Below are 26,743 nucleotides of genomic sequence, written 5' to 3' on the forward strand. Positions count from 1 at the left end.
GTACTTGTAAGAGTGAGATGAGACCTTTGGTTGTTAATAAATGAAATATGAAGTGATATTCAACATATATTTAAAGATAGTTGTAGAGCCTCTTTATGTGATTGGACTGTTTACACAGGGGAGTTAGCTCTTCTGCTTTCAAAGATATCTTTCATTTTCTAGATCTACAGTACAATGATATAATTTGCTATAGATGGCTGATTATGAGGATGTTTCCCACACTTCTCAATGCTTAAGGCATGTGGAATCATATTTGTTTTCTTAGGAAGGATGATCACAATCACTACATTTATCAGCGTGTGAGCCCACCTACCATGCAAAGGTCCGCTTTGTAGTTCCAAGAACTGACAGAATGCTTTAGTGAGATAAGGAAATTTAACCATTCCTGTAGGGGTGGTTGACAGGGGAAAAGAAAGAACCTCAGGGAGCCTTCTGAAAATTCTTGATTTCTTCCACATTCCCTCTCTCAGAGACACAGGATACGAAATTGCATCATTCAGGGTCCCTTGATAAGCACCAGTTTCCCACTCCCAAACACCCAGTTTAGCTATTTAGATCAAAGATATATTAATTGGCAGAGAAGAACTTAAGGGGAGGAAAAAAACATTTGAGTAGGCTAGGAATTAATGTGGCAGATAACATTCCTAAAGGACCTCTTACAGTGCTCTTATCCCCTGCCATGCCCTTGTCTGGTAAGCAGCTAATGAAACCAGACTTTTTTCTCCTCCTTCATTTTTGGCCACTCACAGGTGCCCAAGGTTGCTGGAGGGTAATGCACAAACAGGGTCTGTCTTTTGCCACCAAGTATCAGGTACTTTGGGGTGTCTGTGCTGGTGGGAGCAACTGTCGCCTTGGTGCTGGGGAGATGTTTCATCGCAGCCTGTCTCAGGAGGCTACTGTGGCTTTAACACAAGACTTGTGGCTCTTCTTGCTTTCCAGCAACTGCATCCATCTTTCCTTACCTGTGGTCCCTGCCTCACTGCTCCCTAAATGTCAGCTCGGCTCTGCTCAACACCACGTCAATGTTATGTTGTCCTTTTGCAGAGAGGATCCAAGCTTTACAGGAGATAGAGCTCTTATCCTGCAAGATTATCTTGCATGGGCTGGAGACCTTCTCCTCCTTCTAACTTGTTGTGAGCTCCATTACATACTGACATTAGCCTATACTTCTGATTAGAATGACACTTTACCCTATGTGAATGGGTAAAGCCCTATGTGAATGGTTGCCTACTCAGCAGAGCTGGAGTTGTTAGCATCTTTGGATCTTTCTTCTGTGTGTTGCCCCTCAAATGTCACTAGTAAGCCCTCAGCTCGTTAGGACTTAAGCTCTAGGACTCAGTGAAAAGAAAAAAAAAAAAAAAGAAAAAGAAAAAAAAAAAGATTATGTGGGTTTTTCCCACAATTCATACAATTCACAGATGTAATATTTGAGTCCTTCAAACTGCTTTCTGAAAGCCATACTAGACTGTGGGACAAACAGTAGTTCATTAATTCATGTATATTAGCTCAATTCTAATGTTTTAAAAAGGCTACCAGCTATCATCCAAATCAGTTTTGCATCTTGATCCAGAATCCAAAGCCTTGTTAAGTAACATCCCATCTGCTAACCTGTATCTCTAGAGTCATTTAAGCAGCTAATGTGAATGAATCAAATCATTCCATCTGTACTGTATCAATATTTGGGAAGCTTTTTCTTACTTACAAATTTGCTCTTTAAAACAAAGAATCTTGTTTTGTTTGGATTTTTTTCCAGAGAGTGCACCGCAACGTCCAATAATCCGCTCCCCTAATGTCCTTAATCCTACAACCTGCTAGCAAAAGTAATAATTGCTGATGGAAAGGATAATTTAGGCTAGGCATTTAATGTACTGCTAAGTCATTGTTCAACGAGACATGAGGAAGAGGCACCATTGTCCTACAGGCAGCCTTTCCATAGACATTGCTATCCTGGAGATTGTAAGCACAGAAACCCCTCTCAGAGGAGGTTTTATTTGTCTGCTTACTCTCACATTGCAACTCTTGCTGCATTATTATGAGTACAGGGTCAGACAACCAGTGCTGTGTGTACTGATTTTTACTTTGTAGATCTGGGCACATCTAAATCACTGTACAGGGGCTAGAGAACATACATTTTCATTTCCATAGGCAAGAGCTATGCAACATTTAGATTGCATGGCCCAGAAAAATCTCCCTTTAGTTTAGTCAATTTTTGCTAGTTGCTTTTGAGAAAAAATTTTAAGTGGCATGTGTGCCTTACCCAGATTATAATAATGCTCTTGCCCACTACAATAAAATTAATTTTCATAAGAATGTTGATTCATATGGATACCCAGATAGGCACAAGTAGAATCCTTCCTGAAACACCTTGCATTCATTTACAACTTCAGTCTTTTTCCACCATAATCTTAATCAACAGGCACTAATCAAAAAATGCAGTAGCTTCAACTGTACCTTAAGAAACAGCATAGAGTCATTCATAAATGTTCCTCCAACAGGAAGGTGGATTTATGTCTTCAGTATTATCAGTAAGAATTTTTAATAGAAAAATAAAGCTTCTATTAAAAGATGATAAATAATGCTAAAATTGAAAATATAATATAAAAATAAGAGAGTAAAACTTTTGCTTACCATTTGGGCATATCAGTAAAAATATTTCAAAGGAAGTCAACAAAATTAGTGGAAAAGCAAAATTGTTAATCCATTGGAAAACCTCTCACAGGTATCTCAGACGAATAATAGTTGTTTATCCCCTTGCTATGGTAAGAATATTAGAAATTGTGAAGTCAAAGGCCAATTTCCTAATCAGATGGCATTTTGAGAGCTATTTTATTTAGAGATCCTGTGCAGTTTAGAACCGTAGCTGCAATAAGTCTCTGTCTTCTGGGGAAGCATGATGGCATTCTGCTAAATGCTAGAGTTTTATCATTTGAAGGGAAGAAAAAAAAAAAAGGCAAAAAAAAAAAAGCAGCCAGCGAGACCTAAGAATATAAAAGCATTTGAGATCTCAGAAGGAGTTTAAATCAATGCACTGCCACAGTTACAGCACAGATGAAAGAGCCTGCTGTCTCAATTGCCAGGAAACTACTTAGGAACTCTCACTTTGATTTTTTTTTTTTTCAGTAGTCCGTTATATTACCACTAAATGCAATATATGGGGACATCACTGCTTTGATGTTGTACAGCCACAACAAATAGAAACTAATACGGTAGAACAGTCAAGCTATGTGATTTGCGTTTGTATATACAAATATATACCCGTCAATCTTCTTACTTCTAGATTGTGTATCACTGCCACCCATCTGCCTCCTTGCTGTTACTTCTGTTTTCATAAAAATGACAATTATTTTACGCCCATATTCTGAAGAAAGAAACATATCTTTTGGAGGGGTGTAAAAATTAACATTTTCTCCAAGCTGTTGTCTCCTGCCACAAATTCATTGTTGGCAAAGGGTTTTAATAGTGCTTTGACATTATTTCGAATAGGAGCATGACTGCTGCCAGACATTGCAGCATTCTGGCTCTCACAGATCTAGTCACACCAAGAAGACTTCCACTTCTTGCAAAGCAACACGTTATTAAAAAGTCTAGATTCTCTGACCTGCTCCAGTCTTTTGCAGTGAACTGGAAGTATATGAGATTATTGACACACTCCTTCTTGTTAGTTGAAAGCAGTGTAAGGAAGAACTGATACAAAAATGTCTAGTTTTGTATCTCCTCTGCCACTTCTGCTGAAATCCCTGCTATGGATGGAACATAAAGAATGTGGGTGGGGACTGGGGTCCATTTTTGGTACCATCTTCCCCATCATTACCTGTCCAGCTGGGTTTTCAGCATGTAAGAATGAGTTCATGTAAAAACTGAAAAGAGTGGACAGAGTAATGCCTGAAGAGAAGGGCATTGTTTCTTCTTTCTAGTGTTTCTAGTGTTACAGAAAATATTTTTTCTCTAGTGTTACAGAAAATATTTTCTCCTCTACAACATCCCTCAGTGGGATAATGCAAGGAAACATGGAAGAGGAATTGCTTTAGTGGGTGATCTGGCTGGTAACGTCTCAGCCACTTTGTCCACGTTCTGCACGGATGGCACAGGTCTTCCACACAGTCCCCCAGGATATGCCAAAGTTTGGATAGGAACCACAGCCATTTCTGTAGAAAGCGAAACAAAAATAAAATGCAGTGTCTGGATATTTTTCCCGTAGCTCCTAGAAATATAGACTGTGGACAAAACTAAAAGGTCTTACACAGACAGAGCTCTCAGTAAAAGGTGCAGGGGATTCGCCTCAGTAAAGACTTGAGAAATTGGCATCTCTTTGTTGTGTAATGGTTCTGCTAAAAGCAAAGGTATTTACAATGTTTTGTAACCAATGTGGTAGTAGTACTTGTCACCAATAATGAACTTTTTCTTCAAAATATGTAAATTAACGTTTCAGATTGATGTGAGTGATTAATAACAATCATGTAACCTGTAAAATTCTTTTTACACAATAATAATCTCCTGACAATTTATTCCAGTTCCTCAAGTAAGATTTGTAATGGCTCTAAATCCTTTGACAAAATTAGACCCAGTATTTATGTTTATTTAGTAATAGAGCAGACAGGTCATTTCTTATGCAAGACATCAGCAGGGACCTCTGCATGCCTCTCCTATCACTGCATTTTGCAGAACAGTTTTACTTGGAGCCTCAGCCTGTGATTCATTTCACATCCCTGTCCCCCAATGAGATCATTTGGTGTATGTTTGATTTACCAGCAGCAAAGCAGGCATTGTGTGTTTTAGTATCTCAGACATGTCTGTATAGATTCGAGCTGTAACCTATGCTTGCAACTTATACTGAACAGTTTTATATTTCAGAATACTGAGAGCATGATATAATTGGTTATATATGGCACTTTGGCCCGTTTGTCTCTTTTGGGACATAAGGGGCAATCATTGGAGTGGAACTAGGAGTCTGGATCTAGGGGAAAGGGAAGGAGGTCAGGTGTTAAAAGTGAAATTGTAGCAGTTCTACTGCCCAGGCAGAGCCAGGCAATGCAGTAAAACCAAATTTGTTCAAAATTATCTCCCTGTATATAAGTGCAATATGAATAATATACGATACCTTTCTAAGCAGGAAAAATGTAGCGCCTTTCTCTTCTAGCACAAGTTCTAGTCCAAAGCTAGAGCCAAACTCAAACAAGACAGCACCTGTCAGCAGGACAGCTAACAGCTTCGTCGTGATCTGGACCTCACTCAGACCCATAAGGCCTGCTGCTCATCTCCTAAAGAAAAAGCTACTTTCTACCTAAATATTTCAGGTGAACGCCTGAGTCAGTGAACAGTTTAATGTTAATTTACTCATAAAACAGATTCACTTGGATTGTTTAGGACAAATGGATATTAAACGGGTGCCATCTCTGCCATTCAAAGTCCCAGCACCACTGCTTGCCGGAAGCTGGGCTGACAAACCACGTGAGCAACTGATCCACACTTGCTCTGTTACTTTCGCTCATCCATAAGCAGCTTTTGTTGGCCACAGGATACAGACTGCAGGTTTTGGCACAGCATGACCACGTGTATGTTCTCAGTTTGGAAGTTACATTTTTGTTCAGGATTTTGCCTCAGGGTCTCCAGGGCAGCAGTTTGGCTGTGCTGGGTCGGAGCAGCGCGATGCTGGGGAGCAGAGCGGGCAGGGCTGGCTGTGCTGCGGTGTCACTGCGCTGCGGGACACACACAGCAGCACACTTGCTCACCTCTGTCTCCTGCTGAGACAGCGTAACAAGACATTAAATGAGAGGTGGCAGCAACCAAGACGCAGTTCCATTTTAAATATGGCCATAGCTGGACTGCTCTTCCTGCTTGTCACACCCATAAAAATAAGCCACCAGCAGAAGCGGGGACTCAACATTTCGCCTTGCAAGGGCAGGGGAGCGTGCCTGTTCCCCGTGACAGCAGCAGGAGCGAAGCAGGGGCGTTAATGGTGTGTGGAGACGGGTCGGTTCAGTTCTTCTGCGATTTTTCCGGATGCGTGAGTTTGAGTCTCACCTGGTGTATTGCCCTGCCACTTCTCTTGTGCTGAAAAGAGGACACAGTGTCATTTAGACTAGTGATTCAGAGGCAGCCAGGTATGATGCTAAAAACCTCTCTCTGTGGTACGGAAATTGTCATGGCTGATGGGTCAGGGTGACCTTTTATCTTGACTTTATTCACCACCTTTTAAAATGCAGCAAAAGCTTCTGCCTTGATTCGTGGAAGATACTGTAAGCCTAAAACATGAATTTCACCATCTGATATATGTAGCATAAGAAATTTCAAAGCTCAGAATGTTTTGGAATTTGCCAAAAATATGGCAAAACTTTATCTGTTGGTTTTGTATGTGTTGATATTTGAATCTCTCATGTTCTAGGAAAAGCCTGTAAACATACACACTTGCTTTTATCACAGTAAAATCAGTGAAAGACATGTCTTTGGTTAATTATCTGCACCACTGGGTACTATAGTCGTAAGAAGAGGAAGATTGTCTGCAAGTGCTTGCTAATTATGTTTCTAAGTCTTTCCATTTCAGATAACATTTTTCCTCATTAAGAGATTTACATTTTTCTTAAAAAATTGCATTTTGCTTTAAGTTTTGGAACCTAATTCCACATTGGAGCCTTCTTTCCAGGGAAGGCAAACAGTGCACTGCACATAGACTCACAGGGATCCAATGTTAGCTCTTAGTGCGATATCATCTTCTGCACATTTTTATATTATTGCAGTTCATAACACTGTAGCACAAGATGGAAAACAGTAAAAGCCTCTTTTATTTATAAGGTTATTATAGGTATCCTCCAGTGTATCTCATGTGTATACATCTTGTCAAAATATTTCAGGATTTCGACAACTGTGCCTGAACTTGTTTCAAGTGACATGACACGGCTTTCAACTGGATTTTTTTACAGTTGTCGTATTTTTAAAAATAGCTAATAAAAGTGTTACCCATGCACTATAAACAAAATAAAAATAATAATAAAAAATAGAACAAAAAGGTTTGAATAACTATCAGTGGAGTTTTGCAATTAAAACCCAGAGAGGAAATTATTATGATGTTCTTTATAATTGCTCTGAAGAAAATAAGTCTTGAAGTCTATGGAAGGCATAACAGAACTAATTAATGCCCACACTATTTCTCCAGAGAAGCAGATTTTGTGTAATATAAAGGCACTGCATAGAAAATGTTCTTGTGCTTATTTTATAGTTTAGCCTTTTTTTTCTTTGTACAACTATAGTGTATGCTGGTTTACAATGTGATGTGCACCTGAAAGTTGCATTATCATTTCTGAAATGTGAAAAACAATTATATATTTTCTGCATATTTTGAGTGTTGATGTCAATTATGATCTAAGGTGTGTTTTGATGTCCAAGGAGTGTGGATTTGTTTGTGCATGTGCACACATTCATGTTCTAAAATAGGTGACTATTTAATTGTTGTGTTCATTATGTGCATGTGTAAGTGTAGGTGTTATCAGGAGCATTCTTTTTAGCTTTTAGAATAAAAGCTGAATCAGAGGCTGAAAACACTGACACATCTGGAATTTTAGAGCATTTCCAGGGACTGACAATTAATGGTACTCAGCCAACCCTGCACCTCGTCACTGATGGATGATTAGAGTTTAGCTAATGAGAAGGTGTTCAGAGTACAGTCATGGAAATTTTTATACACTTGTCAGTTTGGTTGGAGATCTCTGTGGGTTTAAATCTGATTTGATGTCCACAAAGTGGTCCAGAAAAATCTGTGTACATGGTCAGATTATTCTCTGCTGTCAGTAGTTTTGCGTTTAAATATTAAGCTCTGCACGTCAGGGATCGTTGCTCTACACGTTTACTATATTGCTATCTGTGTTTCTAAAGTATCTAAAATGAAGTGTCCTGCCCTCTCAGTACCACCGAATGGCAAATGGTGATGAGCAGAAGGGACTGTTCTGTTCCATGCCTGGCAATGCTCACCCAGGCTGACAGATCAGCTTCATGGGTGCTGTTTGCAGAGGCACTTTTGTTGGATCCAGATTCTTCTCAGGGTTACCCAGTGAAAGGAGAAAAGGCAATGGCCACAAACTGGAACACAGGAAATTCCATTTAAATATAACAAAAATCTGTAAGGGAGGTTGAACACTTGAGCACGTTGCCTGGAGAGGTTGTGTAGTCTCTGTCTTTGGAGATATTCAAACCCCAGCCGGACATGGTCTTGGGTAGCCTCCTCTGGCTGACCCTTCTTTGAGCTGGGAGATTGGACCAGACAATCTCTAGAGATGCCTTGCAACCTCAGCAAGTCTGTGGTTCTGCGATTTGCTTGACTGGGACCTAACTGGGTACATCTGCACTTTCTGAGCAGAGCAGGTGGGGACAGCACTGCCCGTCTGCAGGCACAGCTCTGTGCTCAGCTGGGGCTTTGGCTGTGTGCTGGCAGCTCCGCATCAGTGTCCTGGGATGCACACTTGGGGCTGGGCTTGCTGGCTTACTTGGGAACAGCCTTCAGGTCTGGTCTAAGGGCTGCCATTAGGAAACTGAGGCATAACTAGTGTTATCAAGTCTTTTTTTTTTTCTGAACTGCAATGGTGGTATAATGACATAGGATTAAGCAATCAATTAATATGCTGAATTCTTGCAGTTCTTTCCCGGTGAAGTTGCAGGAAGGATCATCTCATAATCAGTAAGTCCAAAGAGCTTGCTAATTCTATATACTCCTCTGGCAGGATGTTGCTGATAACTGACTTACATTTTGTAGGTGTGCAGTGCAATCCAGAATCAAGATTTCACTGTTATCGATGACTACTGCACTGGACTGCGAGCTCTCCTTTACCTGAAAAGCATTGAGGAACTTGAAGACTGGGATGGACAGAGTCCTGCAACCATCCGCCATCAGAAAGGAAAACCAGTACCTAAAATTGCTGATCTGATGGGAAAGGTATTTCGTTTCATTTGCCTTCCTGTATAATGGCAATGTGTCTTGCCTTTGAATACACTTCTGTGATCATTGTATGCAGTTTCTGCTCCTTAGCTTGGCTAACCACTGCTGCTGTCACAATTAGTCACCAAGTTCTTTTTCCTTCTGATTATTAAGAAATATCTGGAGGCAGCTTAAGAAGACAAACTTGAAGTGACTTGCTATGGGATAAAATTTTTACTCTAAATATTACCTCTCCATTTGATTCATAAAATCATGTCTTTGAAAGAAGTTTAGGATGTAAAATTACAAATACTTTGGAACAACTTCTGGAACTGCTTGTTTTAATGAAACTCAACTCAATTCAGATTGATACTAGTGTGACAGACATTCCTGGGTGTTCCAGCCAGGGTGCAAAAATCAGGAGGCATGAAATCCCCCTAGCACTGGGCCTGACCAGCTGAGACAGCTTATCACAAACCAGTGTTAGTTGGAATACAAGACCAGGTAGGAGTGGCCCTTCGATCATCATAGCTGAGCATCTCAGGGTCTTTCATGTGTGCTGACTCCCAAATCCTCTGAAAGGCAGGGACGTTCCAGGTGAGGAACAGTGACACTGGATAATTTGATAGATTCCACAAGATCATATAAATCTAGAAAGTCTGTGTTGGAATAGGAATGTAAACTCTGGTCTCCCTGAAATCCTGACCTCTGAACTGTCTTCTCTGCTCCAGTAGTTCCCTGCTACAATAGCATCTCTGGAGATGTTTGCCAGATGCAGTGGGTTGCAGCTGCCCCAGCGCTGCCCGCCCCCACCAGGGCAGGGCTGACCCATGCTGGGAAGCAGGGAGGTGGAACTGGCCTCCTACTGCTGCCGCTGCCTACTGCTCTGAGCAAAATACCTGCACAGCAGGGAACCTCAGCTTTTGCTTCTGGTTACTAGAGGGGATCACTTTGAAGACTGATTTCAGTTATACATCATGCCTATTGATTATCTTTCCAAAAACCTGATATAAAACTGTTGAAAATATTGTAAAAAGTAAAGAATTACAAAAGAATAGGATTTGGAGTGTCAAACACCTCCAAATCTCTGCTTATCGTTACTGATGACTGGAGCTGGGTTTAGCAGGAGATTAGAGACTCCTGTATTGTTGTTGTTCTCAGTGGAGCTCTGAAAATTATAACGTTACCTTCCAGGAGAAAAGAATCCTGCTCCTAAAGCTGTGGATAATACACTGCTTAAAAATAAAACAAGATATAAGCAGTTTCATTTTCATCTACTTATGTTAAGCAGTTAAGCCAGGCTCAAAGGGTTATATCTAAACTTCCTTCCTTTAACACCTGTAGAAACATACACAGAATTTCCAACTCATGTAACAGAGGTTTCTTGTGATTCTTCTTTAAAGCTGCATTCAGTGTTCTATTTTTGTATTACCTTTGTATTTTACTAAACAGACCACCATTGTCAAAGATGTTTCTCATGTCCTTTGAAATGAGGAAAAAAAAATTATAATTCTTAGTCTTTTACGCTTGTCACTACATCAATAATCAACTTTAAAAAGGTAGTATAAAAAGATGCTTTAAGGAAGCATTTAATAATTCAAAGGAATCTTAACTTGAAACAGATCACATGAGAAAGAATTAAAAACAAAGCCCTACGTAATCTTGTCTGGCTGGCTCTGTTAGACATTTAAAAGGAACAAGGCATACAGAATATAACTGATTGTGTATTTGATTGCCCTTAGCACTGAATTATGTCATTGGATCATTGCTACTAAATAATAACATATAAACTTAACCAGGCTGCATCATTGATAAGGTAGTGATATATTTTAGGCATAAGCTAAGGATGGCTGTTTATCCAGGAATGAACATGCAAGGGAAAAGGAAGAAAAATAATACAATACGGGTAAAAGGAAATACCATGATGAATGATCCTACTAGGGGCAATCAAATACAAAGGCTTGATATCATTAATATTTATAATGTCATAATTAGCAAGACTGTGCCTAAGCAGTGTTATTAGTGTAACTAATTATGTTATCATAAACTAAGTTTGCAGTATTATAAGAATCAGTATTCTTACCTTCATAAATTATTATCAATATTGGATTTCATGTACTTGTGCCTAGTAAATTTAGTTAAGTACTGTAGCTTCATCTAGATTCAAACACAAATCTCTAGCTTGCTTGGCAGGAAGTCATAGCACATACTTCTGATTCTCTTTCTAAGATAAATTCACTACAAAGCATGTCCTTACTCTTTATTTGGAAAAGAGAAGATAGCCTGTTGACGTGATATATATGTTCTCATTGATAAAAGTAATGCGTAGGCATGTATGTGTTACACATGGATAAAATGTGACAGGCAAAATCCTGCATTACGATTTTAAAACCTTAGAAGGATCTGACCAGGTTTGTCCTGATATTACTGTGAGGTGAAATGCAGTTTCTTCAGTAGGACCGCATGAGAAGCTAAACAGCAAATACTGATGAACTTTCACATTAGAAAAAGAAAAAAAGAAAAAAAAAAAAAGAAGATGCTAATTTTGGTAAATGTAGAAATATAAAGGAATTAACCTTTTTTTTTATTACTTTTTTTCTTTGCAAAATTCCTATTAATTTTCATATAGAATCACAGGGATAAGACATTCAGTCAATTGCCACTTTAATGAGAAGGAACCGAGGGACAAGAAATATTTTTGACAGTATGAAGAGCGGCTTGCCCTCTGATTGTATACAAATTCATTGAGTGTCTCCAGTTTTGGATATATTAGAGTTAGGACTGGCACTATTCCCAGCTACATATGTTCACAATAGTAACTATTTTCATTCACAGTGCAATATTGAATGTTGCTGTCCATATTTTTATATAGAAGTGCGCTATTCTTTTGATAATTCATTTTCTGTCCTGGTTTCAGCATCAAACAGATGCTGAGTGCAGAGTGTTGCCACAGGAGAGTGACACGATAGAGTTTTGTCCTGAAATATTGTAGTATTTGATGACCAAAGTAAACTAAAAGATAAGTACTTTCTTCTGAATGGTACACCTGACATCACATTGAAACTGTCTTGCCATGCAGTCACCAGATAAATGACAAACTGAACAGTTATCACTGTCTGTTGTTACATTTATCGCAATAATTTCTTTCCTAAACTGAAAGAATACTAAAAATACTGTGCTAAATACTGTAATATAATAAGCAGTTTAATAGCAAATATATAAACTTTTGGCTGAAAAAGAGAATCATGTTGATTAGTACCTGTTCATGCTTCTGCATTAATGAAACTAATGCTTTCAGCTGGTAATTTATAGCCCTTAACATATGAGAAGCATCATAGCACTGGAAAATATTTTGGAAACTTGAGTGTTGTTTATATGTTTTTCACTGTTGTAGAATGTATTTTTTGGTATATAGATCCTAAACTTATTGTTTTTGAGCCAGCTAGTAGATACTTTCTGGTAGTCTTTTCAATAGCGGTAGCTTTTTCCCTTTTGCTAACACAGCAGTGGCTACTGGAGTCAATACTTGCCATGTCCAAGATGTGACCTGTGGTATTTCACTGCCTGTAAGAGCAGCGAGATTCCTGCTTAGAAAAGTTAACCTCAGTCCTGGCTTCCAGTCACTGGGTGATACTGTTTTCCACAGCTCCACCAATTTGATTCACTCTTTCCTGTGGTTGTAGCCTTGTCCATGACTGCTCCAAAGACAGTCCTGGCACAGATGCTGCATCAGACTCACAAGGGCGGGCGAAGCCAGTCTCTCTGCTTCCTTTCTCTTTGCTTTTCTGATGGCTTATTTCGTTGTTAGTTTGGGTTTTGGTGGTGTTGGTTGGTTGTTGTTTTTTTTTAATTATTTTCATTTGTTGGGGAGGGGGGGGTTGGTTTGTTGTTTTTGTGGTTTGTTTTGTTCTGGTTTTTTTCTCTGGGAGAATGGGAGGACCTGGCATCAGAAGCCCTGACATAGATGATTGTCATTAATATCGCCTTTGAATCACCTTTCCATTAAATGCATGGAATAAAACCTGTCCGCTTGTCTCAGCCATAGTGTCAGTTTGCAAATCTTGACACTGAGATGAGAGAATGGCAAGGTAATGATGACACCGCACTGCTTCTCACTGACTCCCTTGAGGAAGAATTTTTGTAAAAGCACATTTACCTCAGCATGAATTTAGGGCTGAGATCAAGTACATGATGCAATCAAGCAGACAGTTAAGATGTAGAGCATGCTCTTACAACCCAAAGTTATTACAGTGGCTGCACAGGAGAGCATAGGTAGTATCTTTATAATCCAAAATTAACAGAATTATGTTTTAAAATAATGTTCCTGAGTTTCTCAGGAAGATACATGACCAGGAGCAATAAAAATAGCTTTGTTCTCACCAGGTATCTGGATAAGGTACAGTATTCCCCAGAGGTGCAATTTGATCTCGTGTGTGTAGTCACTGTCTCACCTTGTCTGTTTATTACAGGACTCTTCTATTAGTTGCGCACTGATCTTACTCCAGAGAGCTGAAGTGATGATGTCCCAGAAATGCACTGGTGTCAGCTGGTGGTCACAGAAGTGGTATAGTGGTTTTCTGAATAAACTTCCACCTAATGTCAGCTATAAAAGTCATATTTAACACAGTGACCTCTATACCTGCCAGGTAGCAAAACATTAAAAATATGACAGTGTATTCAGTTGGTAGGTGTGCATTTATAGGAAGAGATAAATATATATGGATGTTTCATACCTTGCTTTCAGCACTAGAAATTTTGCGAAACCTGACACTTGATTATGTCAAAGGGTTAAAAAAAAAAAAAAAGGTCAAGGTTAAAAAAAAAAAAAAAAAGAAGAAAAAATGAAGTAATAATTTAAGCATCATGATTCCAGAAATATCCAAAGCCCAAGACAAACTGTTTTTTGTAGTGGATCCTCCTCACCTGTTAAGGTTGTGGTGTATTGAAAATACTAAAACCGTATCTGATAAAAACACTTATAGAGAAGATGTTTTTCTCCAACAGACAGATGAGAGAGAATGGTCCTGAATGCGCACAGTGTATGAAATTCAATGAAAATTCTTACCGCCTTAAATTTAGAAAGCTACTGATTTTATTCTCTGAATGCATGCATGCACTTCCTTCAAATGTCTATGGGTACTAAAAGCTGACTCTTTGGAATAGTACAAACCTGCTAAATTCTAACTTGATAGCAGTCAAATCTAAATAGCCTATTGTACGACAGAGAAAAAAAACTTGCTATACCATCGGGATTTCATACAAAATATTAAACTAGCTCTTCTATTAAATAAATTTTTAAAATGTGTACACCCAGCCATGCAAGACAAGTATTGCAATGCATGCACCAAGTTTTGGCTGCCTTCAGATTCTTCCAGACTTCTGACTATGTTAACTGAGCAGAGGTTTTCACCCTTCGTTTTTGGAAGTTCTCGTTGTTGTTAAGAAAGGCAAGTTTGTCCAGTATGGTAAAGAGCTTTCCCCTTGTTTCCTGCACTGCATAAAGAAGAGTGAACACATGGTATTTGTGGCCATGTCCAGAAATACAGACCATCTCGTCATATGGTAGTATAGAGATTGCAATAAAAAAACATTTAGTAAGAAACTCTTTTTTCCATATTGCCATTGCCAGTTCTGAAGAAGAGTCAGAGGGGGTGGAAAAGTAATTTTAAGCTGTTCGATCCTTTTTGCCATTAGCTAAGATGTGCACCTGAAATATAGCTCTCAGCCAGGCAAAGCATCTGAAGTGTAGCCAGTATTGATCAGGACACCTTTTGGTTTAGGATATTATGGGGTCTGTGCATCCGCACACGCGGGAGCTGTTGCCACGTATGCTTGTTGGGTTGACCAAAAATAAGACTCTGCTGCAATGTATCTGAGCCAGCATCTGCTGACAGGTGAGGAAGTCAGTCCTTTCCTCTCAGCCGTCCACTCCTCCCCAGAGGCGATGGCAGGTCTCTGCAGGCACGGCTGCAGCTGGAGCCCCATGGTCCCTCTGGGGAGCACTGCCAGCCGCGTTTTGGGGAGTCGCAGCAGAGCAGACCCCCACACCCTACTGCATGTCTCATGCTTACCAGGTTTGCTGCTGCTGGTGAACCTCCCAGTGTCTGCAAGCCGAAAGTAATTATGAGCAATACCTGACTTGCCTAATTTGTAGAAAAAAAATAAGGAGCTGTCTAACATTATTTTTTTTTCCTAACCAGTCTATTATGGAAGTTTATTTTGTGATTATCTACAGTGCTGTTTCTCAGCGAGACTGCAGGTTGTTACATAAAATGTATCTCCCCTAATGGTGAAGCCATTTGCAGTAGAAATGGATAAAACAAAAGGAACTGGGATTATTAAAGTGGATTTAAAGTAGTTTAATCTTTGTGGGTTTTATATTTACTGTATGCTAAATTTACTTCCAGCACTGAGTTTAAAGTTTCATATTCACAGCCAGTAAACGTGACTATTAAGAAACAATGTATTCACGTTAAACTCCTTGGCTCGGGCGGTTTTAGTGTGTTCACTGCTGGCAACCGACATCAAGCCAGGAAAATCCAACTCCTGATGCAAAAGGATTAAAAAAAAATATCCAGGCACTGCCAAAAATACATAATTCCTTTTTTTGTACTCTGCAGTTTGTTTTACTTAGGGAAACGGTCTGGTCATACCCTGCAGCATGCATTCATTACAGTGATCTTTGACTGGCAGATGCAGAGTAATAAGATGCATATTTTAGTGCTTATTATAATACCCTGTCCAAAAACAACTTGACAAATTTGTGATTTCGACAGTATCTCATTTTGCTGGCTGCAGTGCTCTGTGATTGCCTGGTCCACGTGGCTCCCAGATTATGCATACCACCAATACTGCTCATTAAAATGGCCACAGTTCACCAGTTTCGGTAGCTTGGAACGAACTTGGAATGAATTATTATACAACAAAGAAGCTGCTGTCATGCAGAACAAAAGACAAGCAAAAGAGAGCTTTGGCTTAATGAGGCTAAGTGAGTGTCTCCCCTGCATCACCAGCTACTTGACGGCCTTTGAGCATGGATTTTTTTTCTCCACAGGCCAAAACCTTTGGTCTATTATTTTGTGTTTATGCACCTTGAGGCTAATATACATTTTAATATGCTGCACATGGAGAAAAAAATCAGCCATTAGATTAGAACATGTGCACTCCCTGTTAAGTTAATGACAGCCGAACATAGAGATAAATTTAGGTTTTCATATTTAATTATAGCACAGCGCAGTACGTTTAGCAAGGATAAATTGCACTATTATTATGCTTCATTTTTTTTGACATCTTTTCATATTAACCATGCGCACTTACCCCCACTTCCTCCCCAGTGTCACACATAATGTCTCTGTGCATCGTCCTTCTCTAACACCATTAATTTTTTATTCCGTACTGTTGTATATTTATTGTTGTATTTGTTACTTAGGGTTAGCTTGCTGGTTGGATAAAACCATTCCAAACAGCCCTTGTGTTAGGTGATCTACATAAGCAATAAGGGCAGAAAAGACATGAATAGAACTGGCCTGTGTGCCCAGATGTGACTGCTCCCAGGGCAGGGGTTCCCAGCCCTTCTCCCTGGTGCTCCCAGCTCAGCGCACACTGGCTGCGGAGCGGTGGCCCCTTCCTCAAGCAGCTGAATTAGAACAGCCAGAGAAATAATACATCGAAGGTTAAATGAGAATTTTGGAGTTGAATAATACTAATATGGACAATGCTGGTGTTAATATAAAAGTTTTCTGTTCTGTAGAATTCAGCATTGTTTTATTGTACAGGAAATAAAACACAGCTAATGTTGCTGGGTGGTATGTGCTGTTTGTTGGGTCTTTGTACCTGCATTACCTCTGTTTGTCAGAGCTGTTGCTCCAAGAATAGTATCAGGAATTAGGCCAGACCTCAGCCCTATAGAAGACAATACGTAATTAAACATAGAGGCAAGCTGGCACGCAATGCAGCCTTTGCATATCATTATCAAGTTTTAATGGGAATATTTGACAATTCCTGTGCTTCCATGGATTTGATGGCAATGTTGGACTATTTGTTACTACCCGAGAGAGCTTTTACATTTGCTTTCAGCTCTGGGCTGAGCTTTTCAGGTGGCTGTGGTTTGTGAAAAATATGTTTGCATGCTTCACAAAATTAAGGAAATACTGCTATTTTCCAAAGTGGATTAGAGCAGGTAATAACTCATAGGAAGAAGATTTTCCTCCTCCTGCTGTGTGTATAAGCAAGTAGAAGATATTATGCTACAGGCTTATTCCTAGATTATTCCTTATTGGATAGTTGTTTTGTGACAAAAGACACTGTGGCTTGATGACCAGAGGGTCATGACAGGAATAATAATCACCATATGAAAGGGTGTCTGGATCTTGGTGATAAAGCATTCCTCATCGCAATCAGTCAGCACTTGCTGGTGCAAGAATTTTCCTCAATGGCAGAGATCAGCTTTTTCATATTCATTGAGAGCAAATCAGTCTCTCTCTCTGCTTCTCCTTCTCCCCCCTATTTCTGCAACCTTCAGTTCTGTACTGGCTTTTACTGCCAAAGAGATTTTTCTTTGTCAGGTGAAACTCCTGGAGTTTGGGGATGTTTAGGACACTGCAGTATTTGTGGGATTGGTATCAGTTGCAGAGCTTTATTCTTTGTGTCCTCAGTGAGTAAAGCCCTGGTCAGTAGTGACTGATAGCTAATTGTCTACAGTTCAAGCACAAGGAAAGGTGTCGACAATTTATTCATTTGTGCAAAACTCTTCTCCCTGATTTTGTAAGTGCAGATTTTGATGCAAATTGCATCCATGAAAGCAAGGTTGTGCCTTCCAAAATGTAAGCTATAATTACTAGTCTGAGAACCCGATGATACAAAATTCCTCCTCTAGAATCTACGCCTAGTGAGAGAAGCCATTTACTAACAATATTGTCTATTTCTAAGCAGTACTTCTAACCATGTTTTTATTTATTAAGGAAAAATGCTTGATATTATACAAGATGTAGTCTTATGGAGTTGCAGGCTATATCCTACAGACATCCAGATGGCTTAGAAACATCTATGCAATCAGAAATGTCTCTTCTGTATCTGCAAGTAGCTATTATTAGTAAAACCTACTTTTATTTATGTGTTCCCATTTTGTTTATGGTGCTACTCGCAGATGTACGTACTGATGTACATGTAAAGGCTTGGGCTTTTAGCTTCTGAAAGAATCATTGTTCATATAAACTCATCTAAGAAAGCTGTTACTTGAGTAGTGAGGTGGTCTGTGGGCCACAGTGCTCTGTGCAAGAAAGGTGCAAAACAAAGTTTGTGGTATTCGTCATAGACAGTGGGCTAAGTATTTGTTTTCAGCCTGTTTTCCAAGAATTGTGTTGTTCTTGTGCTAGTTTTGAGAGAAATTTTGACTATGACATCTCTCAGTTCTCTTAGGAGCAAATTTGACCCATAAGCACAGCCCAAATTGTAGTGACATGCACAGATGTATGAGAAATCTAGGAGGAGTGATTTATGGGGGGAAGCAAAAGAAGCTAAAACTCTTAAGTGTCCATTTGTCCTGCCTAAATGATGTGTGTAAACATAAGAGGTGGAGGACTCAGTGGTCTACAAATATTTGAAGCTGACAATCAATTGAGAGAGGGGGATTTTATGATGTAGAGTGAGAACCAAGACTGATGAGTTGAACTGGGGGGGGAAAAAAAAAAATCAGATGTTCAGGAAAAGCAGGAGAAAAATTGTCCTGATTGGAACAAAAGCCTTTTTTTGTAGAAATGATGGAGGTTTCATGCTGGGTTGTTGAAATTAAAGGTAGGAGAGACTTTTAAAACTTGAGTGTGTGAAATAGTGCTGGCAGAAATGTTGCGTTGCCAGGACTTTTCCTCTCTGATTTGCACAAGCTCGCTTATGGCCCTTTCCAGCATTTCAGCTGCACACTGGGAGCTGTCCTTGGAAGCCTCAGCATCCTAACGAAGTGTTCAGATAGAGACTCAGTGTAAGCCACTGGAGCTAACAGTATCTAATAATATGCAGTTGAAATGCCTTTTTGTTCAAAGATTAAGATCATACTTAAGGAACATGATTATGTTCTTTCCCACCTATTTCAGTTTTATTACACTGAAAAACCCTTGAAGGATTTTCTATAATCCTATGTGGTTTTGATCCAACCACATGGATGCATCAGCAGTCCGAGCAGTTACTTCCTGAGTTTTTATGGACAGGTGGATTAAAATTGTCTTTCCATTTCATTGCCCATTAGCCATACATTGGCACAGGGCAACTGCCCCCAGTAACTGAACAGAGCTTTTGGGCACACCATTTCTACCTGTAGGAGTTGAGAAGAGATTTCTGCACTTTGCTGACCTATTCATGCTGTACAGAATTCATTAAGGCCCAGGAACAGTGTTTGGGTTGTTCCAGGGAACAATTACAGTCAGCCTGTAATCTGCTGCTCCGCAGCACGTTGGGGCTCTGTAATGGCTTGAAGGGACCTGGCAAGAATTTTATTGATTTCTTGGGATCTCATTCAGGCTGATTGCACTTGGATACTCGGATGGTTGATGTTTAAGAACACCTACCCTAGCTGTTATTAAGAAGGTGGGTCTAATCCTCACATAGGCAAGACCTTGTTTGCCCTTCATTCACCTCAGCAGGCAAGTTTTAATGAAATAGCTCCCTTTTATTTTTTATGCCACAGCTCTGTTTTTGATTGCCACATTTGGAACTAGCCAGTGTAAGTAAGTCACTGTGTAACCCATATATTGGTCAGGATATGTCATATCATATATCTGTTCTTTCTTTAATCATTTTGTCTCTTTCCTGTTTGACTGCTTGGAATAATTAATGCATTTTTTCCCATTACTATGTTGTATTTCTTCCAAGTTGCTGATTTATTTATATACAAAAACTATAAAACATCTTCTTGTTTTATGTAGTCTGTCTGGATTCATGAGAAACCCAGAAACATATCACTGAAATAGTACATTTTTTTAGATTGTTCAAGACAAGACCTTGCAGTTGAGTTTAAAGTAGTTGAATTCTAGAACCTAACAACTATAATTTTATTTATTTATACTATCCATCATTACAGCGTAGAGCATTAGATCCTAGATGCTAATCATTACTTACTATTTTCCTCAATAGTTATGCTCTCATTTAAAGTATTAAATATATGCCAAAAGGCATCTTTCCCAACTCCAGACCAAAAGTCTAATCCAGACTCTCCAGCAGTTTTTCACTGCATTTACTGAGCCTTCTTTCATATGCTGGGCACTCCTGACATTTTTAGATGTCCATTTAAAAATTTCCATTTGGAAATTGTAAACCAGAGGGCTTATTGTAAACCCACGAATCTCTGTGAGCACAAATATATCTACGTTTCTCTTTTGTTAAAAATGTGTCACTAAGCTGTAAACAACTCATATGCCATTTACATTAACATAAATGATTTTCTGAAACCTCTAAACTTACTTGTTAAAGCAGGAGCAACAAGAAATCCTTTGACAATGGTAGCATAAGTTTGTCTTTCATAATCGATATTTATAAAAGAGCACCCAGAAGGAGCGAGTGTGGTCCCTCAGGGCTGCTGTTCTGGGTGGCACAGAGCAGGGCTCATCAATGCCTCACGCTCCAGAATGTCCCTCTCGCTCTTCACAACAAAGTCAGAATCATTCATTTGATTGCTTTTGTGAGCATTTGTGAGCAGTTTTGTCATAGCTTGGGTTTTGACCTTCAGTGCCTGGTTTGTGCGTGGGCTTCTGTGCCTGCTGCTGGAGTTTGGACTTAATTGCCAGGATAAAGCAGATGGAGGAGAAACTTATGTTTACATTTTTCCATAGGATTTATTTCTCTGTTGTTTATCACTGAGGTATTTTTGTCTACATAGTGTGAGTTTTTTGCAAAGGTATTTATAACAACATTTGAGTAATGAATGTGGAGTCTGAAAAGCTTGAAAGTCTGCCTCTCTGCCTTCATTTAAGAAAAGCATTTCCTTCCCATCCAGTCTGTGTCTTTAGTTGTCTAGTTGCTAAATGGCAGTTTGGGAGGGGATGCCTGTGTGAAGTCATGACCACTATTTTGACTGTATGAGTACTGGTTCGTAATTCAGCATGCATTGGGAATATAATTTTTAGTCCAGAATTGACCATTTATTTTGCAGTGGAGTATTAACACAGTCTATTGTAAGCAACCAACTGCACTGTCCAGATACCATCACCAGCTCATCCGTGGAGACAGGTCTCAATTTATGGTATCTGACTGTCTGAATTGTCCTTAGGAGTTTCCAGCACAAGGAGTGAAGCCCCTGACCATAGCCATTGATGTCAGATATCAGGATGTTGGAATAGTTGTATATTATACACTCAGAGTTGGATTTATTTGCCTCCAGATATGGTTTAAGACCTTACAGGTGTCTGAGGCATCTCTGCAGGTCTGGATCTTTGAGCATGGCACTAGAGACCTGTGCAAGGGCAGATGAACCCTGTCCTGCTCAGAAGCTTAGCGTGGTTCAGACACTGAAAGCCTGACAAGCAGAAACAGAGGCAGAAAAGGATGCAGAAAGCTATTTCCAAAAGCTTACGCTCTCTCAATCAGAGAGACTGTCCCTTCTCCAGAGGGAACAAAGAGTCGAAGTGAAATACTGACCAGGCTTACTGCTTCTAGGGGTGAGGAGATCAGACTGAAGGGGTTGAGGCATTCGTCCAAAATGTCATTGAATTCTTTTGAGCTTTTTGAAAGAAAAAAACCCAAACAACTATGTGCAGCCATGTGTATGTGCATGCATGTGCAAAAAGTGTTTTGTTATGTTTGAGTTTCTCAGCTGTCCTGAAACTCCAGGAAGGTTCCCTCTTGCTGGAAACAGGGGTGCAGGAAAGAGTACGGAACTCCAAAAACTTGGATCCTACAGCTCATGTGACCACCTCATGTGTTCACTCTCCCTCAAAGTAATGTCAGCCACAGAGCTTGTTCCTGCAAGTTTGTTTTAGCAACCCAGAACCGAGAACTGTAACCAGCCACATTTAAGCCCATCTAGCTCAAAGACAAGTAAGTTGCTGCTATTAGATCCCATTCCAACCGACTGATGATCATTTAGAGAGTGGGATTGGATCACGGTATGACAAATGGTTCTTGAATAGTACCTAGGTACATTGAGTATTTGCTTCCACATATCTAGTGGAGTAAATGTTAATTCAGTTAAAAGTCCCTTTAAATTCATTCAAGGTTGTCTTTGTTCATCTAGCCAGGATATTCTCATTTGTTACTGTAGACAAACTGTGTTGCATCATAACTTGCCTTCAGTTTCAAGCGTTGTGAGATTGTACAGTGTTATCAGCCCAACACAAGACAATTCTATAATGGAATTGCAATGAAAACTTGGAGGCTCAAGAATTAGATAGGTAGTGGTGGATACATTAAAATCTCAGTTCATAACCATAGTCCCTGCTTCAGTCCCACAAGGGCACTTTAATTTTCTTCCTGTCTTGCAGCTCATAAACATGCTTCTCTTCGCAACACACCATATGCTCTTGGAAAAGGGCTGTAAAGTTTTATAGATGTATTTGAGGGTATTATAAAAGTATAATAAAGTAAAAATAATGCAAAGAAATAGAAATTATTGAACAACCGAATTAAAATATTAGACTGGGATATTTTTGTTGCATTTGGGTTCTACTTGGCTTTTACAGTCATGAAGGGATAGAATTATTTTTCAGAGTTCAGAAAATTAATAATTTTTATTTTAACAGTACTTGTAAACACTTACTTAAACACTTAAATAATTTCAGTACATTGCTGAAGACTGCTTAATTTTAGCTCAATAGTACAAAACTGATTTATCTTTTGAAAATGTTTTACTTGGTTTTAGGGAAATATTTCTAGTTCAGAGATTGAAGTTTTTACTCATACAAATTGAAATGTTAAGTAGCATTGCAATGAAAGTAATAGCACAATAATGGTGGTGACCAAATTGCAGATACTTTGTTTAATCTGAAATAAGTTTCAACCCAAAATGCAGCCCCTTTTCTCAGGAAACCCAGCAGAGAAAACAACACAACTGCTCTCAGTAGTGTTGCCCTCTTTTTCCTGTTTATAAGTGAATAACACACTGAACAGTGATCTCAGAGTGAGGATGGGCAGTAGCACAGCCTGCTGACTCGAGCAGCATAGCTTACCTGCATTCGCCCAAACAGAAATTTCTGCAACTCAGAATTTTAATTCCAATTTGTGGGGGGCTTTTTCCCCTCCAAAATCATCTGGACTACTAGACATTTAAACTTTTCCCATGGAAACAGCCTGTTAGAAATAGTTGCAAAGAAGTTCAGAATATTTCAGGGCTTTCTCCACTGCAGAGGCTCCATGATGGCTGTTCCTGGCTCACCCTGCATGGTTCCTGGCTCACCCTGCGTGGCCCCTGCCTCCCCCTGCCCACCTCGCTTCGTGAGCCCAGGCCTGGGGGACGCTCCATACGAGCTGCCCCGAACTCTGAGCCCAGCCACGGTGGAGCTGGATAACCCGGTCCTGACCCCTGCTTGCACCATGTGCTGTACAAGAAGCAGGCTGGCCATGAAAATTTTATGTTGTGGTGTTTGTCTGGGCTTAAGTTCTGGAGGAATTTTTGAGAGAGAACTTGTAGCTTAGCGATCTGCGCTGGAACCAAGCTGCTCGCTGTGAAGTGAGCTCAGCCAAAAAGTTCAACTTTGTTTACGCCCCTGATGGCTTTTATATATGTAAGAACAGTAAGATTTTTAAAAAGGCTATGGTAAATTTTACTGTGATCTATTATAGCTGATGGTATCTTAAGTTATTCTTCACCCCTTATCACAGCAATCAGAAACTTCAGATAAAGGTTGAAACCTGCTTTACTTTGTCTCGCTACAGGGGTATGTTCTTTTCCCCAACTTACAAGAAATAACAAGTCTTTTAAGACCTACAAAGAACATGGCATGAAAGTGTCTGTATCTGGTTTTCATGGGGGATGCTTGAAAGGAATTAGACTATTTTCCAGGGGAAACTTCTGGCATGCTGCTTGCGTATAAATTAACAACAATGAAAGTGGTAAATTAAAATTGCAACATCAATTTCACTTTTAGCTCTGCTTTGCATTTATATAGAAGAATTTATTATTACTGTGATTTACGTTCTACTAACAGGTAAAAGTGTGAAATAACAGGAGTTGTAATTATCTCCTGGAAAACTTCAGCTTGCAGAAGATACTGCAGCATGTCTGCTCCAAAACCAAACTGATGTGAGCACACCAACCCACCCTCCCTCCATTTCCTAGGCTGGATCCCCAGCATTTTCTGACATGACAGTTCAGCTGTAAGGTTCAGCACACGTTGAGGGAAAGATCCATCTTCCATCTCAGATGAAGCACTGACCTCCTGTATGGCCTCCACTTTTTATCTTACATTTTTTTTCCCCATCTCCCTGCATGTGCTGGCAGTGAGGAAGGAGTGTTGGTGGTGAGGAAGCCCTGGATAGGCCCTCCCAGCACAGAATAGCAAAACAACTCTTGGCTCTTTTCTTCAGCACAGCCAGTAGCAAAGATCGTTCATATCTTACATGTGAGCTTAAACCCCAGGGGAAGACGAAACTCTGTGACTCCATTCACTCCTTGTGCTGGCTGGATTTTCAGCAATGTTCTTTTTATAATACCGCTGTGTGAGGTGACTGAGTTGGCTTAGGGGCATGTCCACAACTGTGCAACAAGCTCCTACAGGACCCGAGACTCAGTCAGTGCCTTTGCATTTTGCCCTGAGAGTAAAAGGCACTTTTCTAACTTTGCTGTCTCTGTGCAGAAGTGTATCTGTGTTACTGCTTGCTTTTGTTTTTACAGGAAGGAAATTACTAAATTCTTATGGAAACAAAGCAGCCTGTCCCATACACAAAGAATTAGAATGAGAGAGCAGGTGAGTCATGCAAGATAGCGGGAGTTCATTAGCTAACAGACACTGCTGGGATATTTTAGTGATGAAGGTGGCATAAAACCTCTGCAAGGCAAGACAACGTTATGAAACAAGTGTCCATTTTATCTCATTTCTTTTGTCTTGTGGAACAGAAACAGAGACACTGAGAGGCAGGCTCAAGAAACCTAATTAAATACCGAAAAGAAATGAAAATTAGTTCCCACTGCTGTTGCCCAGACTGATTCTGTGCATATTCAATTTGTATTATTTTCAGAAAAAAGTAAGACATTATAACCAGAATTCTCAAGGTATTTCTCATTCTTGAAGAGAGAAACTAGGTGTCTGGGCTCGTCTTCACACGTGCTCCATACTCCCAGTACTGTCTTTAGGGCCTGCCAAGTATTTGGCATGTCTGAGATCAGTTTCATTGTTATAAAAACGAGTCAGTGAAACCCCAGATTTGCTCATTTCTGTTGGGGAAATGTTTAAAGACTTCGAAGCAAAGTTTTCATAATGAAAAAAAAACAATTGGTAGCAAATTATATTAAATAAGCTGAGTTCCCATGGAAGAAATCATCAACACTAATTTTTTAAAGCTGTGGTTTCACTTAGAAAGGAGAGTTAAATCAAAATATGAATGTATGATCTGTCTGTAGCAGTGTCAGTGTCGGTGTCACTGATACCAGTTAAAGTGTCAAAAAGAAAACTTTATAGCATCCTGAAGTTGCTTCACTTCTTAATTAAGACTACAGCAACATTTTGCAGAGCGTGAAAGGACTCCTGTCTGGTGTAAAGTAGCTGTGGAAGGGAGAAATCATTTATTTTACGGACATACCTGGTACAGGAGCTTACTTTAAGACCAGGTTGAAGATACAGCTCATATTTCGCCTTATGCTGGAACATTGTTTATTTTCTTGGCTTTTTAAAGCTGTATTTGTACGTCTATTTTGGAAAAAATCAAAACAAACCAAACAAAAAATGGTGGTCTTAAATGTTAAAAATTGCAGTGATACCTGTGACAAATAACTCCACACTAGGACATACTTTTTATGCTTATGCATTAAGCTTTGTCACTCTAGTTCCAGAAATACCCGGTGACAGAGAATAGCGCTTATGGAAACTAGCTGGATGTTATGCTGATCTCCTTCATTCTGCCTGGGCACTGATATCAGAAATGACTAGATTCCTGTAGGCACCGAACTTCAGAAAGGAAAGATATGTCTGTACTTTCAAATTAAGTGTGCCCAGGACTATTCCCGGGCGCTTCGGCCAGCTGGCACCAAGCAGCCTGTGCTAATGATGAGAAGCTGTTGGTCTCCGCAGCAGGCTGGCTGCAGGCAGGCTGCCCGCAGGGAACTGCCTGGGACACCCACAGTCAGTTGTAATGCTTCCTTAGGATAGATGATGTACTCGTGCCCAGGAACATTCCCAGAGAATGATTTACTGCTGTTGATATAGACTGAGGGTCTTGCAAAAGTCTCAGAACAAAACAAAAAAAAAAAAAGAAAAGGAGAAAGTAATGATTATAGTACTATTTGAGCAAGCATGAAAGATGGACAGATGGACATAAAAATGAGCTATATTGAATGTTAGTGAAAATTGCACTGGGAAAAGGAATTCTCACAGCCCGAGGCTCCAAAATCAAGAAAACCAGTGAGAATGTTTAGAAAATCTCCAGAAATATCTTCTCTCTAAAATATAGCAGAATGTAATGTGATATAATATAAATGTGTGAATAATGTGTGTGTGTGTGTTATCCAGATATGAACAGTCTAAAAAAATGATAGCTCAGTGTCTTTTCAAATGAACATCCATGAATTCTTTGCATCCGAATGGATTAATTCAGTTTGTAGGCGGGACAAAGGTGCAGTGACTCAAATGAGAGCACTCAGAAGCTCTGTTTACATTAAGAAGCAGCACAGACAAATAGGCCGAATAGGAATGGAGTTGCAGAATT

At 39.7% G+C, this 26,743-nt stretch overlaps 1 protein-coding gene across 6 annotated transcripts in view; it reads left to right on the top strand.

Annotated features, from left to right (window-relative positions):
• Positions 1-26,743, top strand: part of DPYD (dihydropyrimidine dehydrogenase) — a 340,194-nt gene that overhangs the window by 284,319 nt on the left and 29,132 nt on the right. For all 6 annotated transcript variants that reach the window (XM_065842651.2, XM_071810393.1, XM_071810394.1 and 3 more), the window contains one exon: positions 8,741-8,920. In XM_065842651.2, coding sequence (XP_065698723.2) covers positions 8,741-8,920 — 180 coding nt within the window. The remainder of the gene's footprint in view (positions 1-8,740; positions 8,921-26,743) is intronic.

The sequence above is a fragment of the Patagioenas fasciata genome, chromosome 6, assembly GCF_037038585.1.
Source record: "Patagioenas fasciata isolate bPatFas1 chromosome 6, bPatFas1.hap1, whole genome shotgun sequence".
Classification (NCBI taxonomy): domain Eukaryota; kingdom Metazoa; phylum Chordata; class Aves; order Columbiformes; family Columbidae; genus Patagioenas; species Patagioenas fasciata.